The sequence below is a fragment of the Cygnus atratus genome, chromosome 5 (assembly GCF_013377495.2).
Source record: "Cygnus atratus isolate AKBS03 ecotype Queensland, Australia chromosome 5, CAtr_DNAZoo_HiC_assembly, whole genome shotgun sequence".
In the NCBI taxonomy this organism is placed as follows: domain Eukaryota; kingdom Metazoa; phylum Chordata; class Aves; order Anseriformes; family Anatidae; genus Cygnus; species Cygnus atratus.
In genome coordinates this window covers 31,876,474-31,891,044 of record NC_066366.1, presented here as the reverse complement: position 1 = coordinate 31,891,044, position 14,571 = coordinate 31,876,474, and the positions used below count along the sequence as shown (strand labels likewise).

Genomic DNA, 14,571 nt, shown 5'->3' with positions numbered 1-14,571 from the left:
TCTCTCTTTCTCTCTCTCTTTCCTATTAATAAAACACAATTGAACTGGAAGCAGAGTTCTAGGGAGTCTGTTGTTACAAAATGTAAAATATATCACCTTTAATTGCATCAGGTTGTTCTTTCTTTCAGTAAAAGGTAAATAATTTGTTTTTCCTTATATCTTTCATGTGTGTAAACAGATTAAGGGAAAAGTTGCAGAATAAAGACCCCTTTTGTTGTGAATTTCTGAGAAATTCCAGAAACATGGAAGGTTTGAGGTACCCAGCGCTGCATGTGATTTAGTGCAATGTTCCCTTGTTGACATGAGAGAGTGTCATTTTCTTCACTAAGGGTGTGGAGGAGGTGGTTGAGAAGTGAGGAAGGGATTATTGAACAACTTAGCTGTAAGGAGCAGAGAAAGTGCCTTTTACAAAGGAGAACAGGGAAAATAGTCTGATCTCATGCTACAGCACGTGCAAAGAATGAAACTGGGAAGAGAACAATGGAGATGAAGAAGGGCACAAGGATTGGGAGAATAATACTGCACGTTCAAAAAAAAAAAAAGCAAAAACCCAAAGGTGTAGGTGGGAGCATACTTGTGCAAAACTTTTTGTAGAATGCTAATGTATTTAATGCATTTACAAGTTCATGCTGTTTGCTGCTTATCTCTAGGTTTGATTGCTGTGGGGGCGGGGTAAATGAACAAACCAGATTTGCTTGCCGAATTTTGTTTGCTGCTTTTCAGTGTTGTCTCAGCAGCGGATTATAGGTGCTGTTATGTTCAAGAGAGATGCTGTTTGAGGAGAAGCAGCTGACTGCCTTAGGTTGCCATAGTTCCCAGATGCGGTGCCTCACAACTTTCTCTTCTCTAAAAAGCTGGGGAGAAAGATGACATTTTCACTGGTGATGGGAAGCTTCTGTGTCTGTGTGCGATTTGAGTAGCTGGGAGTGATGTTCCTCATGTGTGACAAAGCTCAGGGACTGGGGGCAAGAAGTGATTTGTCAGTTTTTTGTGAAATGGTGTTTTGTTGTTGTTTGTTTCCTTTCGGTGTGGCATGAAAAAGAAACTTTTTAAAATGTCCTTTCATGAAACAAACAAAAAAAAATGGAGAAGATGCAGGCATTCAAGATCCTGGTGCCTTTGGTGTTTGCCTCTGGTCCAGGAGACCTGAACTTTTTACAAACCAGCAAGGAAGGAGGGGAAAGCCCCTCATTGAAAATTCCTTGGTGTATTGGAGTACTGATGAATAGGGTGACACTGACAGATCTTGAAGAACTCGATTAAATACTCTTTGGATTCCAAAGTAGCAACCATGATGTTATAAGTGATAGCAAAAACACCACCTCTGTTTCTACATCAGTGTAAATACACCCAGCTAGACAGGAAAGATGGGTGAGATGAAAAGAATTAGTTAGCACTGAGGTTGCATTTTAAAGAAAATACTGGTTGCTTTATTGTCTTGTAGCTGAAGATGAGATACAGTATTCTCTAATGTGATGAGGAATTTATTTTTTTAAGCCAGATTTCTGAAGAAAATGAAACCAATGAGATGACACTTTGTTTCCCTTTCTTAAACACTTTAAAATCCATTGACCAAATTCCATCACATTCCTTAGAAGTTTCCTGGGGAGAGTCAGAATAGAGAAGTAGAAGAACTACCCTGGCTATAAAAAGAATGACTGCATAAGTTTAACTGTTAGTACACCACAGAGAATCAATGAGTTGGAGGGAGAGACTTTAGGAAAATCTTGCCCATAGGGGAAGGTGCAATCAGAGCCTGCAGCTTAATTGATGCTAAGAGGATGTAAAACACATCTGTAGAGAGCCAGACTTCATTTATCCTGCTGACCATGGAGTAACTTGTTATGACATTTCCTTCAGCAGCTGGTCAGGTAGGGGAATAAAGGTACAGGATAAGACATGAGCCTGTGCAAATTTCTATGCAGTTGCTCTAGTTCATAAGGAGTCTTTGCCAGGCAGACTTTACATTTTTGTCATGAGGCTCGTGATGGGATTGAGTTTCCATGAAGCTGTTCCTGTGTTTGTCTCTCCCCACCACAGTTTAGAAGGTCTCTTGTTTGCCTTTGCAAATGAAATTGATAATGTTAATAAAATGAGCTGAGACTTAAACCAAGCCTTACCTTTCCCTCTTTCAGCTGCATCTTCATCTGGCGTCTGAGCTCAGAAATGACCATCAACATGCGGCAGCGACTATCTGACATGAAACAGAGAGGAAAGCAGGCAGAAAAGTCTCCGCCACACAAGACAGCTGGACTCATGAGGTGAGCAGAGTAGACTGAGAAGAGCTGGCTTTGTAGGGTTTAAAGTGAAAAGTGTGCCACTGGAGTTCAACTGGAAAGTTCCTGCTGTTTTCACTGGTAGTGTCTTCTAAAAGTTGTCTTACTCTTTTGGTTTTGCCATGATTTCTTTGCCTCTTCTTTGGATATACAAACCTGACTGTGATATTCCAGACGGCTTACCTGGTGTTGCTTCACTGATTGCAATATGTATGTAATGCCCCTTGTGTCTTATTTTAGTTTAATAATGTGGTCAGAAACTTTTAATAAGCAGTTTACTTATCAGTACTGAGATTACTACACAGCATCCCACCAAGGAAGCCTTGTTCCTTCATGAATAAAACTCGGTGGATCTAGGCTGAATGCAATTTAAAGGTGATTTTCTGCAGTGGCAGTACTGACATAAACCTGTGAGCTGCATGAGTTTGCCATGTTGATCATAATTCTGAAAAGTTCTTACAGTTGTATCGTTTCTTTGTTAACTATATTCAGGAGGCTTTGAAGAAAGTCACCTTTAATTATAAATATAAAAATAATTTCCATGAGAAGTTCTTGCCAGCCAAATCATATTATTATTTTTGCTCAGTGAGCAACATAACTAAAAACTACCACGGTCTACAATCTAAATAGATCTAAATTTATCTGGTGACCTTTCTTTAAAAAGTTGTTCTTAAACATAGACGCTGGTTTTATGCAGAACAAGAGGGAGAGGAGATTATGAATTATTAGTGTAATGTCTTTGGTTTCTCTATAGTTAGTAAATAGCTGAGACTCATTTGACCAAAAGCAACATAGGAAAGACTCCTGACAAAGCTGATGTGGGATCAAAGTGGAGGGGGAAAAAAAAAGGAAGAAAAGAAAAAAGAAAAAAGAAAAACAGAGCTTTTTGGTGCTATGTCCCACAGTTTTCCTCCTCAGAATGGCTACAAATTGATTTCTGGATATACAAGTGCCAAAGCTTTGGAGGACTTACCACACCGGTCGTTAGAGTATCACAAGGAGCTTCCCACTCCCTTTGGGAGCGAGTAACATTTGAACAAGTCCGTCTGCATAGTTTCATTTGGGAAGGTCTTGATCTGCTCATTCTTGAAACAACTCTTGCCTAATAAGTGCTTTCAGTAACGATACTAGGAGAACTCATGAAGCCTTTTTCTAGCCAAAATTCTGGAGCTGTCAAGCAATGTGCTTTTTATAGCAGACTCTCCATTATTCCAGCAGCTGCAGCCTTACCCTACTGAGGCTCAGCCTGTGACAGATAATCCCTGTTCTCTTCCGCATTAGGTGATACTTGTTTCCATCACAGACGCTTGCTGAAGGGCGGCGTTAGTGCCACGCCAACCCCAGCACTTTATTAAACTTGTTTGGTTACCTCCTTGCAAGCCTGGAATCTTCCAGTTTGGTCAGCTTTGAAAACTTGTTTTCAGTTTTGATCGACCGCTGTGGTCACTGGATTTCAGCAAAGACATAACTCCAGAGCATTTTGGATTGGGACTGAATATGGAAGAAGAACCTATTGGATCAGCATTACTGAGGTGGGAGAAGAGAAACTAATGAACTTTAGTGAGATTGGTTTTCTAGCCCTATAGCTGTTCTGGTTGTGTTCCAAAATCTGGTTGTGTTTCCAAAGTCTGTATGTGTAGGTTGCAGTAGAGATTTGGTTTATACCTTAAGATATAAAATTGTTGTCTCAAAAGGAGTCACAATAGTATTAAGAAAGATCCCTGCCTGGTGATATGTCATTGTTGTACTAGTTTTTTTCTAGAATGGTATTACTAGAATTTGGTGTGGGTAGTAATGCATTCTATAGTTCCATAATATGAGAGTGTGACAAAACGAATAACCAAAATACTACCGGGGAAGCAAAACTGAGCTGAGGTGGCAGTGGGGAGCAGGAGACTTCTAATTCAGGACAGTGCTGTCTCTATCCAGCTGCAATTGACAGGGCAGGGATTAGCCCAGGTGAATAACATCTGGAATGTAAACATGTAGAAAGTGCCTTTCTGGGTCACACCAGTGTTCCACAAAGTTCAGTGTTCTGTCTCTGTCTGTGGAAGTGCTGTTTAGTGAGACACTGATCCTTGCTATATGGACCTTTGTGGTGCAGGTGCACTCGCCTTATGCTCAGTTGTTGCATCTGAGATGTTAGGAGGTACATCTATGCCTGTTCCCTTTAGTCTTTGGTCACGGAGCCATTGTCCACTGAATTTGTATAAATCCTTTTTGAACTCTGTAATATTCTTTGCCTCTGCACCCTCCCATGGTGACGAGTTCCAGGAGTTCACTATTCTCTATGGAAAGAAAGACTTTTTTCTCTATTTTAAACCACACTTCTGCTAGTTCATTGAAAGCTCCCTGGTTCTGAATATTGTGAGTTTTGGTGAAGTGTAGTTCTGCATCCAGATACGTGTCATCCCCAGGGTTTTGTAATCTTCTGTCACAAACTCTCCCCATCCAACCTTCTTTCCAAACTGAGTCTTAGCCTTTTTAAACCATCCAAAAACTTCTAGAGATACTAAAGCTTCTCCTCTGAAGGATTTCTCTGACTCGCCTTATGAGACATTGTGTTATTTTGGAACTGATCCGACCTGTATGACCCACCATTCTCCATAGTGCCCCTGATAGCCTTGTAGTTCTGTCTCTGGTTGTGAGAATTGCTGATGTGTGCTTGTCTCTTATCTGCTGAACATGAGGAGCTTTGATTGTTTGGGATAAAGAACTTACTCAGCTGATATTGCTGGTACATTTTGGTTTTGAGACGTTTGTGTTTTCAGCTGAGGAGTCATGTAGAGGCCTTTTAATTCAACTTTTGATTATGATCCAAGTACGCGCTTATTGTTTATAAAAGCTTGTCTCAAATTTTTGGAAGGAAAGTTTTAAATTGATTTTCCTGTGGAATGTTTACAGCAATTAGTCTTGTTTTAGCTGAGCATTTATATTTTTTAATTTTAAAAGTCACTTTTTCTGTGACTTTCATTGAAGCTCTAGTATAAATAGCAGAAGATGGAAATGTTATCTGAATTACATTGGCAAACATACAGTAATTTTAGACAAAGAAGTACTGTGTGCCCTTGGGTATATTTGGAAAGAGGAGCTCCTTATCAAATTTTCAGTGAGGCTTTGGTCCAGTCCAGGAAAGCTGTGCCTTTTCCAGGGCTCATAATGGGGCAGGTTTTTGATGCCAGATCAAAAGTGGTGCCTGAGTCTGTGCTGAGATGCTGAGGTTTTAACACCAGGGAAGCTCTGAAGTCAGCAGCACTGTGATCTTTCTGTCAGGAAAGGCAGGGTAACTTTCATTTTAAAACCCTTAGGCATTTGGCAGAGGATGGAATCGGCTAGTGTACCCTACCACATAGGATGTTAAGGTTTCATAAATAGACTCTCAGAGCTGACAGTTTAAGTAGCACAAGATCAGAGTGGGAATGCTGATACCATATCTGTTGAAATGGATAGTTGACGTTCTCGTGTTTTGTTGTGTTGTTTTAAGAAAAGAAAGAAAGGTTAAATTGAGGACATGTAAAAGAATACAGAGTACTCTAACATCAGATGTCTTAATACTAGAGCTCCGTACATACATGTAGCACTTCTAAGTCTACTATATTATATGTCCTGAAGGCTTTCTTATTGAAGGTCCTTCCCTGCCATTGACCCTGTACTGGCCGACCCTTCAGAAATTGGGAACTTTGAAGTGCAACTGTCTCTGCCCATCCCCACAGAACAAAACCTAGGCATGGTACTAGAAGGGGATAGTTCCTTAGCAAAGGAAGAAGACAAGAGCACAGACAATTAAAATCCTTGCAGTGAGTCACACATATAATAAGACCTGGACATGTCTGTACATGCTGTTCTGGAATAGCTACTCTGAAACATTCATTCAGGTGTAATGACGCTTTGTTGGGGTTGACTGAACCTGTTCTCAACAGGAATTCAACAAAACCCCAGAAGTCTTCTTCCGTCCATGTCAGAATGCTCTCATGTGGTGCTTATTTGGAAGCAACTCCCATGCTTGAAACCTCAACCTATATTGCTCTGACTTTCATCCAAGCACGAACAAGAACTGAGGAAGAGTGTTGAGGACGTATGGAATGTGCTTAGAAGAAAATCCAGTGTACATAGATGAATGTGGAGAAAGAAGTGAAGTCCAAATTGAAGGATTGACTTGGGCAAGCAGAAGAGTTAAAACATTCAAGACCTTGTGAACATAGGTTTTATTTTCAGAAGTATCTCTGTTTGAAATCAGTGGGCCTAAGATGCTTCTGAAAACCCCATTCAGTTATCTGCATTTGAGTCACAGGACTGAATTTGAAAAGCATATGAGAGTTGAAAAAGGAGGATGTAGAAGGGGGCTTGAATTTTTGCTGTGTCATATGAGACAACCGCATGTTTGCATTGGATACATCTGACTTCATAATTTGCTTGTCACTTCCCATAAGGTAAAAAAGAAGCCCATCCAACTTCCAAAATATGTTTTGCATTCACTTACTCAGCTTCTTTGAGGATGCTGGAAAATACTACTTTTTTTTTCCCCTTGCTAATTTTGTCAGTACCTATCTGATGGATAGAGGCCATCTTTCTATTTGTAACATAAAACACGTTGATAGCAATCCTCCCTTCTCCATTTACACTAATAGTAGTACATGCAGGAATTTAGCAAACACGTAACCTTGCCTTGCCATATCACCTCCTCATAGTAAGACATCCAACGAGTTAGATGCTAAGAGGTCTAATCCAACCCTTCTTCCTTGATAATCTCCTCAAACAACCATGGTGGACACAAGCAGAAAGATGCTGAGTTACTGATAAAAGTTAATATTTCCTATGATATATAGAGCCATTATACCTTACAGGATAAATCTTGTCATAGCCTCAATTGTACTGTGGTGCTTGAGCTTCATTGAGATTTCCCTGCTCAGACACAAGACCATGAGAATGACAAGATGGACACACAAGAAGACTGTAGAAAAGATGGAAAATGACATACTCAACTGTCAAAAATAGATAAGCGCAGCCAACATGAAACTGTTTCACTGGACAACTGTCCTGTTTCACTGGACAACTCAGCTGACTGTGCTGTTAGTTTTGTTCTTCTTTTTTGCCAGAACATCCTATAGCTCATCTGAAGGGATTGGGTAATTGTCGCTCAGCCACTCCTAATAAAATGGAAATGAAAGTTCCATCACTATGTGGGAAGAGAAAAGATTAAAATACCTTAACTACTTCTTGACATATTTTAATACTGCCTGCTATCTGTCAGCTGCAGGAGAACTTGGTTCGTGGCCAGGATGATCTGTATTTGGTGGATGAGCTATTTTTATCTCATGAATAATGCTTGGCACTCAACACCCACAACTGGTATCCTATAAGCGTCTCTAATGATGAGTTTGGCACTGTAGCTCAAGGCCATAGAGTGGGCACTACTCAAATTTTTTTTAGGGATTCTTCATTTCTTCAATTATTGTCCAAAGTGGGTTAAATCATTTGGTTCTTTTGTCTGAAGGGGTGAGGGGAGGAAGGGGAAGAAGGAAAAAAAATAGTTTGATGCTGGTAAGTGTTCTGAGTTGTTACTGGGGAGTTCTGTGCTTGGAGTGCTTCTGGGGTTTCTGTGGGAATGCTTGTTTGATCTACTTTGATTAAAGATCTGCCCAAATTTTGTTTTACATTCCTTGTGCCTTAAGGCTAAAAAGTGCAGCATGGCACTCTTATGGTGTGGGGGCTGTTCATGCAGGTTCTTCATGGTGCAATCCTTGATGTGAACCTGTCTCTTATATAATAATTTGCCATGTATCCAATTGCTGTCAAACAGGTAATAAATATCTCTGACATTTTTGATGTGTAAAATAGTTCCAGAGAGGAAGTGCTTAAGGGTGGGAGAAATACTTTCCTTTCAAATACCCTCTACCGTCCTGACCTTTTGGATTGTCTGGGTCTGAAATGGAAGGCCAAGTTTCATTCCACTCGACTTGCTCTGGCTCGTTTACTTTTGTTCTGATTTCTGTCATCATTCTACATGTAAGAGATGGTTTCTGTGGAAGGCTCTACACACCATTGTGCAGGGCTTAACTTGCCCTGTTTCTCAGGGGTGGGTCCATCTAGGGCTGTTTGGGAGAGTCAAGGCAGCCTGCTGAGTGTTCTCTGTGAGGGAGAGAATAAGGTAGAGAACTGCCTGGTGTAGGATTTGAAATGTTGGGCTGTTCTTGAGAATGACTGTAACACTTCTTCCAATTTCTGCCTCCCAGGCACGAGTCCATCTCTGCCCTATCCTCTGTGCCTGCACTTTCATCAGACAGCGACAAGGATGGTGAAGATGAAGGGAATGATGAAGACGAGTTAAGTGGGCTGCAATCTTTCCATATTCAGTCCAACTGCAACACTGAGAGAGACTCAGGTATAAATGGGAGCGGGGCATGGGCAGATATGGAGAAAAATGACATGAATGTGTAGGGGGGAGGAGACAAGATACTTAGGGTTTAGTTACAGCAAGGTATGTGCAGAAAGAGACCAAAACAGGACCAGATGGATCAGCACCACTGGGCAATGTTGCCCATTCCAACATCTAAACAGAGGTGTATTTCGGTGTTCTGTTGTTAAATTGCGAAGTGTCTTGCTAGTTCCAGCTGGCCAAACAGTTTTTGTATTAATCCCATGGGCTTGGTTCTACAGGTTATTACAAGTCCACAGAATTCAAAAGAGATCTCATGGAGGGTTCTAAGGATGCCTGATAAAACTTACAGTAGAAATTACCATTACCTATTTGAGATATTTTTGCTATAGATGTTACAGTGTATTGGAGCAGGGTTTTTTTCCAAGCCTTTGATGGGCTACTGCACTGTGGCAAGCGTTCTGCTGAGTCAGTGAAAAACCTGTATAAAACTGTGTTTTAAAAAAATAAAAAAAATTGATACAATGATTTGGCAGTTCATGAGAAACCATGTTGACAGTGGTGTGTGGGTTCAAAATGTGTAGGAAAGCTGTCCTGGGGGAAAGATGAGGTAAGAGATCTTTCAAAAAGCTGGACTGCTGTCCAAGGATGACAACTAGGTATCTATCTTTTTCCCTTTCCAGATCCAGACCTTACCCTCTCAAGAAGCCTTTCCCATTGGGAAATGAGGAGGGTGAGTTGCTAAATCTTCCAATTGTATTTCTCATCATAGGGAAACTGGAAAAGAAATTCACATGGAGATAGAAAACTTTTCATTTTCACTACTGGGAAAGGTGCAGCCGCAGTGGGAAACTATTGAGAAGCCCATCAGTGAAGAATGATTTGGGGTGGCAAAATAGAGCCTAGTTAAGAGATGTTTTCACTTGGGATCTCTACCTCTGTATCGTTCCATCAGATGTTATGTTTTTGTCCCCTTCATTTCTGACCCGAATATCATGTAGGCTTGAAGCTTATTGTATACTAGTATCTGAGCAAGGCATATGAATGTTCAGTCATGCAAGAAGCTGCAACAAAACTATCAATTTACCTTGATGCCTTTATGATTAGGGGAGGAATTTTAAGCTGATGAACAGCTTTTATGGAGATGGTTATAATTTTGTTTTGCTATGGGTCGTATATTTTCTCTCCTGTTTTTCAATCAGCAGAGCTGATTCCCTAAGACTGTCTTTCAATTTCAGGCCAAGGAGATAGCAGCAATCCAGCGTTCGGAGGCACCAATGAGCAAGATGCCCCGGCAACGTGGGCGCTGGTCCCAGCCAACCAGCAACATAGAGATGACTGTGAAATCCATGCTTGACTTACGTCAGCTGGAGTCCTTCTCTGTTTCCCGATCTCCAAGTCGAGATTCGCTGTCTCAAAACAGCAATGGGGATGATAGAGAAGAACAGGCAGATCTACCTGTGCACATCAACAAAGTAAGGGTGGTACTTCTTTGAGGAGGTGAATGTACTCTGAGTGTATCTGTCCTGCCTCTGTTTATTATTACCTATATTTATTACTGCTTGATAATATTCTTTATATCTTTACCTTCTGAGAAAACTGCTCAGCTAACTCTTGTAGTTAATACTCAAAGCAGAGCCCATGTGGGATTAAGGTTTCTTTCCAAAGATGGGGAAAGGACTCGTATTTTCCCTCAGCTCCTTGGCTAGTAATGGATAAAACAAGCTGAGAAACTGAGTTTGGCATTAAAGGTATATGTGCCTGATTTCCTGTTACCTCACCTTGATGGAGTACTGTTTCTCCACTCCAGTAGTAACTGAAGTGTGGCTCAAATGAGGCCCTTAGTTGTGGGTTGTGCTAGCTTATTGTGAGCTTTAAAACACAGACAGGATCTCTGTACCTATGGGTCACGGCAAGTAATGTGTGCTAATACCCCAGAAGATTAATACCTGTTTTCTAGTAGCAGTCTATGCTGAAGGTAGACGTGTTTTTCCTTGCTTTATAACTGCATGACTGAGGAGAAAATTAGGCTTACTGTGTGCAAGTAAGCCAATGATTTTCAGCTGTGGCCCACAGGCTTCTCTAAACTATGGCTGATCAGCCTGTAAAAATAAACATAGCCTGCTGACAGGTGGCTTATATTTTTCATGCGTGAACAGATAGGTGTGGGGAGTCTAGTACTTCACTAGAGAATTTTAGGGGATTGCAAATGAGAAACAAAATAGGAAGCTACAGCAGTCAAGCTTACTAGTTGAGGAGGAGGAGAAACACAGAAGTGCTGTTTTCTAATCTCAGATTTCTGATGATATTCTTTCTATGTTGTAATGTGTACTTTCTAGATCTGCACAGCAGCTGCTGACCTGAAGGAAAAACATTGGTAATATCTAATGTTATGTGACTTTTTTTTTTAAACCAGGTTGGAAGCTCAATAGCTCCCCAAGACAACCGGTCTTGTGTGCGGCCCCAGGTGATTCGGCTCGTGTCTTGTGAAGAGGGGATTTTCTCTCAGGAACTGGAACCATCTGAAAGTGAGGAGTGTGTAATCTACCCTGAGCAAGACGAAATCCATCCCGCAGACCCTAACAGGTCAAAAATAAAAATAAGCTCTCTGCTATGCATGGCTTAGATATTTCTGGTTTAGTTTGCTTGCAGCTTGTGTGGTAACTTAGATGAGTTGACTTACTGCTTGATTGATGCCAGGCATATTTAGTTGAGGGTTTTTTGCCAGCCTGATGCTAAAGGAAGGTGAAGCTAAAAGGGCACCATTAAAATAATCTTTCCTCTGAGGAAACTGCACATTAACAACCTCCTCCAGTATTTTGTTGAATAAACGATTTGGGAGCAGCTTTTTGCTTTCTCCCTCCTCTGGGTTGAAATAAACAAGGGAAAATTTGGAAACTGGAAAAGCACCCAACAGTGACATATACGTGGCAGTGAAATGTCTGCCCAGGACAAAAGACAGGATGCTACCATTTGGGACAATTCCAAATCTAATTGGGCAAGAATTTAACTTAAACGTAGTATGTGATGTTGCTGTTGTGAGAAATATAACGAGTTGCATGAGTTAGAATTTACAAGGACACTGTAGACAGTGGAGACCTTTCTCCTTCCTCTGCTATTTCTTCTGTTTTAGTTTTACCTTACTGAATTTTCTGTTTTATACTATGCTCCATTTTTTCCTTCCTCGATTATATTTTTCCCTTTGCTTCTTAACCTGATGCTAATAACTGTTTAATTTCCTCTGTCTCCTCCTTCTCTGTTAAAAAGAGTGGGTTGATAGCTTTAGAAAAGCTTCTATAAAACAGTGCATGCCAAGATTTTGCAGTTGAAACTGCAAGCTTTTTCCCAGTTTCTCTTTATTTACATTTTTATCTGTATTATGGTAACATTATAGACAGCCCCATGTGCTGTTCCAACATGTAAGAAAGGAAGGTATTCTGGTGATGTTGGATACAGACTGGAAATATCTCAAAGTTTGCTCATTTTTGCAAGCTGTACTTGCCATGCAGTTCCATTGAGTGAATTCTGCATCCTCAGGCATCAGGCAAAAAGAACAGTGTTTGTGTCTTGACAAAATAAAACTTGAGAATTCACAAAAGAAATCAGGAACCCTGTCCTGCAACACTATATTTTTTATGATAGTCATCAGTGAATTAGTCTTGCTCAAATCTGGGATCTTCTCTGTTTTGCAACAGTGAAATGGCTCAAAGAAACAGGTTGTGAACATAGAAAAAATACTGCATTTGGGCTCAAATCTGTGGCAAATAGGAGTTTGTGTCATATGGGTATAGGCCTGATTTTAGTCCTTTTTTAATTGAGTAGACCACTTTGTTTGTTCTTCAGCTGTGCTGGAAATCAAGCCAGGGCAGTGCAGTGCTGGTGCCTTGTAGTCATGGGAAACTAACACCACCCAGGAAGTCAGACAGTCCCCTTGAGACTTCACTGTCCAAGCTTAATGAAATGCAAAAAATGTACTGTATAATGATAAAAGAAATCAACTTATTTTTCTCTTTTAAGTCTTACTTTTGTAATCAAAGGTGTTATTAACACAGGTAAGGCCTTATTAGACTATGCTCCTTTACATGTAAAACAAATTTCTTCTAGCACTGTATCTTTCCTGTCTCTCTTGTAGTGAGTTCCAGGTAAAAGCATTGCCCCATGGGAAGCTAAATAGAAATTATCACAGCAATGGATGCCCAGACAAACACAGTCCTGATAGTGCCTGCTCTGTAGATTACAGCAGCAGTCGTCTGTCCAGCCCAGACCATCCAAATGAAGGTAAGATGCAAAGATAATATAATTTATATCTGATGTGAATCACTGCAGGAACTTGATGGGGCTATGCTGTCCATGTTCATTGTTTGTGCTCCTGATCTGTAGTAGCTGATCCTCTTCATGAGCTACTAGCTGGTCTTGCTAGCATTGCGGTAAAGATTCAGGATCATCTGAGCAGGCACTTCAGTGAAGCCACTGTAGAAGCAGGAATTGGTTGAATTGTACTTTCCTTGCAAACCTTTTACTTTGTTCTGCCCTCCTAGCTAGGGAGGCAGATTTTATATTGATTTAATATTGGTTATCCCATCGGCTGTGCTGTTGGGGGATAATTAGATAATTACACTTAATGCTGACTAACTTGAGCTGTAACATTTTAGGTTTAAGTTGTTTAATTAAGCATCTTTGGTGAATATCTTTTTTAATGTGACTGAGGTTACTGTGATCATGCTGTTACAGTTTTTGTTTTTGTTTTTACTTTTTTCCAGATTCTGAAAGCACTGAGCCCCTAAGTGTAGATGGCATCTCAGACCTGGAGGGAGAGGAAGGAGAGGAGGATGTGGGTACCAGCATTCCAGAGGGAGAAATTCCTCAGATACCTGATCAGGAAAAGTTCCTTAAGCAGCATTTTGGGACCCTTGGCAGCACTGATGGAAAAGGTACAGCTCTCCACTTACTGGGGGAACTTTCTCTGAGAGGACTTTCTGCTGGGTATAAATGTATAAAGAGGAGGAAATAGGGAATTAGTGTAGAGATGCTTGAAGATTAGAAACATCTGATAAGTCTGTTGGTTTGTGTGTAAGTTTGTGTGGATCAGATTAGAGTCTGTGTTGGTTTGGGTTAGGTATTGTCCCTGGAATCCTGAAAAGCCTTTCTCTTGTTCTAGCACCAGTTTTTCCTGTTGTATTTGAATGTATTGACTCTGTGTGTGTGTCCCCATAGGTGACATGTAGTGGCCTCTAGTGGTATGTTAAGGCAAAACAAATGCCACAAAAGAAAAGGCTGAAATGCTGGGTGGAGGGAGAGAATAAGAATAGACATCAGAGTGGCAAAGGAGCTGGCTAGTCTTTATCGACCAACTCCAGAACAAAGCGTATCTTGCTAGAATTGATAATGGTTGCACATAGCAATATTTTTTTTTGTTTTCCTCCTTTGATTGGTTTGTTTTCTGCTTGATGCCAATGCCTCACAGTCTTACAGGCAGGATAGGACACAAAGGGAAGAGAAAAAGGAAGAGGCATACCCTTAGGGAGATTAGCAGTGTAAGGCAGAGTAATCTAAGAAGAACAGAAAAGGCAATGAAATTACTTAATTCTTTGTTGTTTTAGCTCAAAATTTCCCCTTGGATATGAGGAGGACACATTCAATAGTCTCTCTGAAGAGAAAATGCATGTCAGAATGTTTGTTCATTCTGTAACTAAATTGCTCCTTTTTTCTCTCCCCTTTAACCAAAATTTTTAGGTGGTTCATGTAGGAGTCTGGAAAGAACTGAAAACCTCAGCATTTCCTCTCGCTTTCTTTCCCAGTCCCCGGCTCTCAGGTATGGCTCTGCTTGTTTTGAGTGCGTCTGTCTGTCTATTTTTACTAGTGTGAGGTCTTGTGCTAGGCCCTGGGCCAAAATAGCAAGCAGGCTTCTGCACCCAGCAG

General features: G+C 40.7%; 1 protein-coding gene across 5 annotated transcripts in view; it reads left to right on the top strand.

Annotated features, from left to right (window-relative positions):
* The window catches only part of MAPKBP1 (mitogen-activated protein kinase binding protein 1), a 96,809-nt gene that overhangs the window by 69,417 nt on the left and 12,821 nt on the right, over positions 1 to 14,571 (top strand). For all 5 annotated transcript variants that reach the window (XM_035539797.2, XM_050711093.1, XM_035539798.2 and 2 more), the window contains exons 20-27: positions 2,136 to 2,261; positions 8,510 to 8,658; positions 9,336 to 9,385; positions 9,891 to 10,127; positions 11,069 to 11,238; positions 12,785 to 12,930; positions 13,413 to 13,583; positions 14,386 to 14,464. In XM_035539797.2, coding sequence (XP_035395690.1) covers positions 2,136 to 2,261; positions 8,510 to 8,658; positions 9,336 to 9,385; positions 9,891 to 10,127; positions 11,069 to 11,238; positions 12,785 to 12,930; positions 13,413 to 13,583; positions 14,386 to 14,464 — 1,128 coding nt within the window. The remainder of the gene's footprint in view (positions 1 to 2,135; positions 2,262 to 8,509; positions 8,659 to 9,335; positions 9,386 to 9,890; positions 10,128 to 11,068; positions 11,239 to 12,784; positions 12,931 to 13,412; positions 13,584 to 14,385; positions 14,465 to 14,571) is intronic.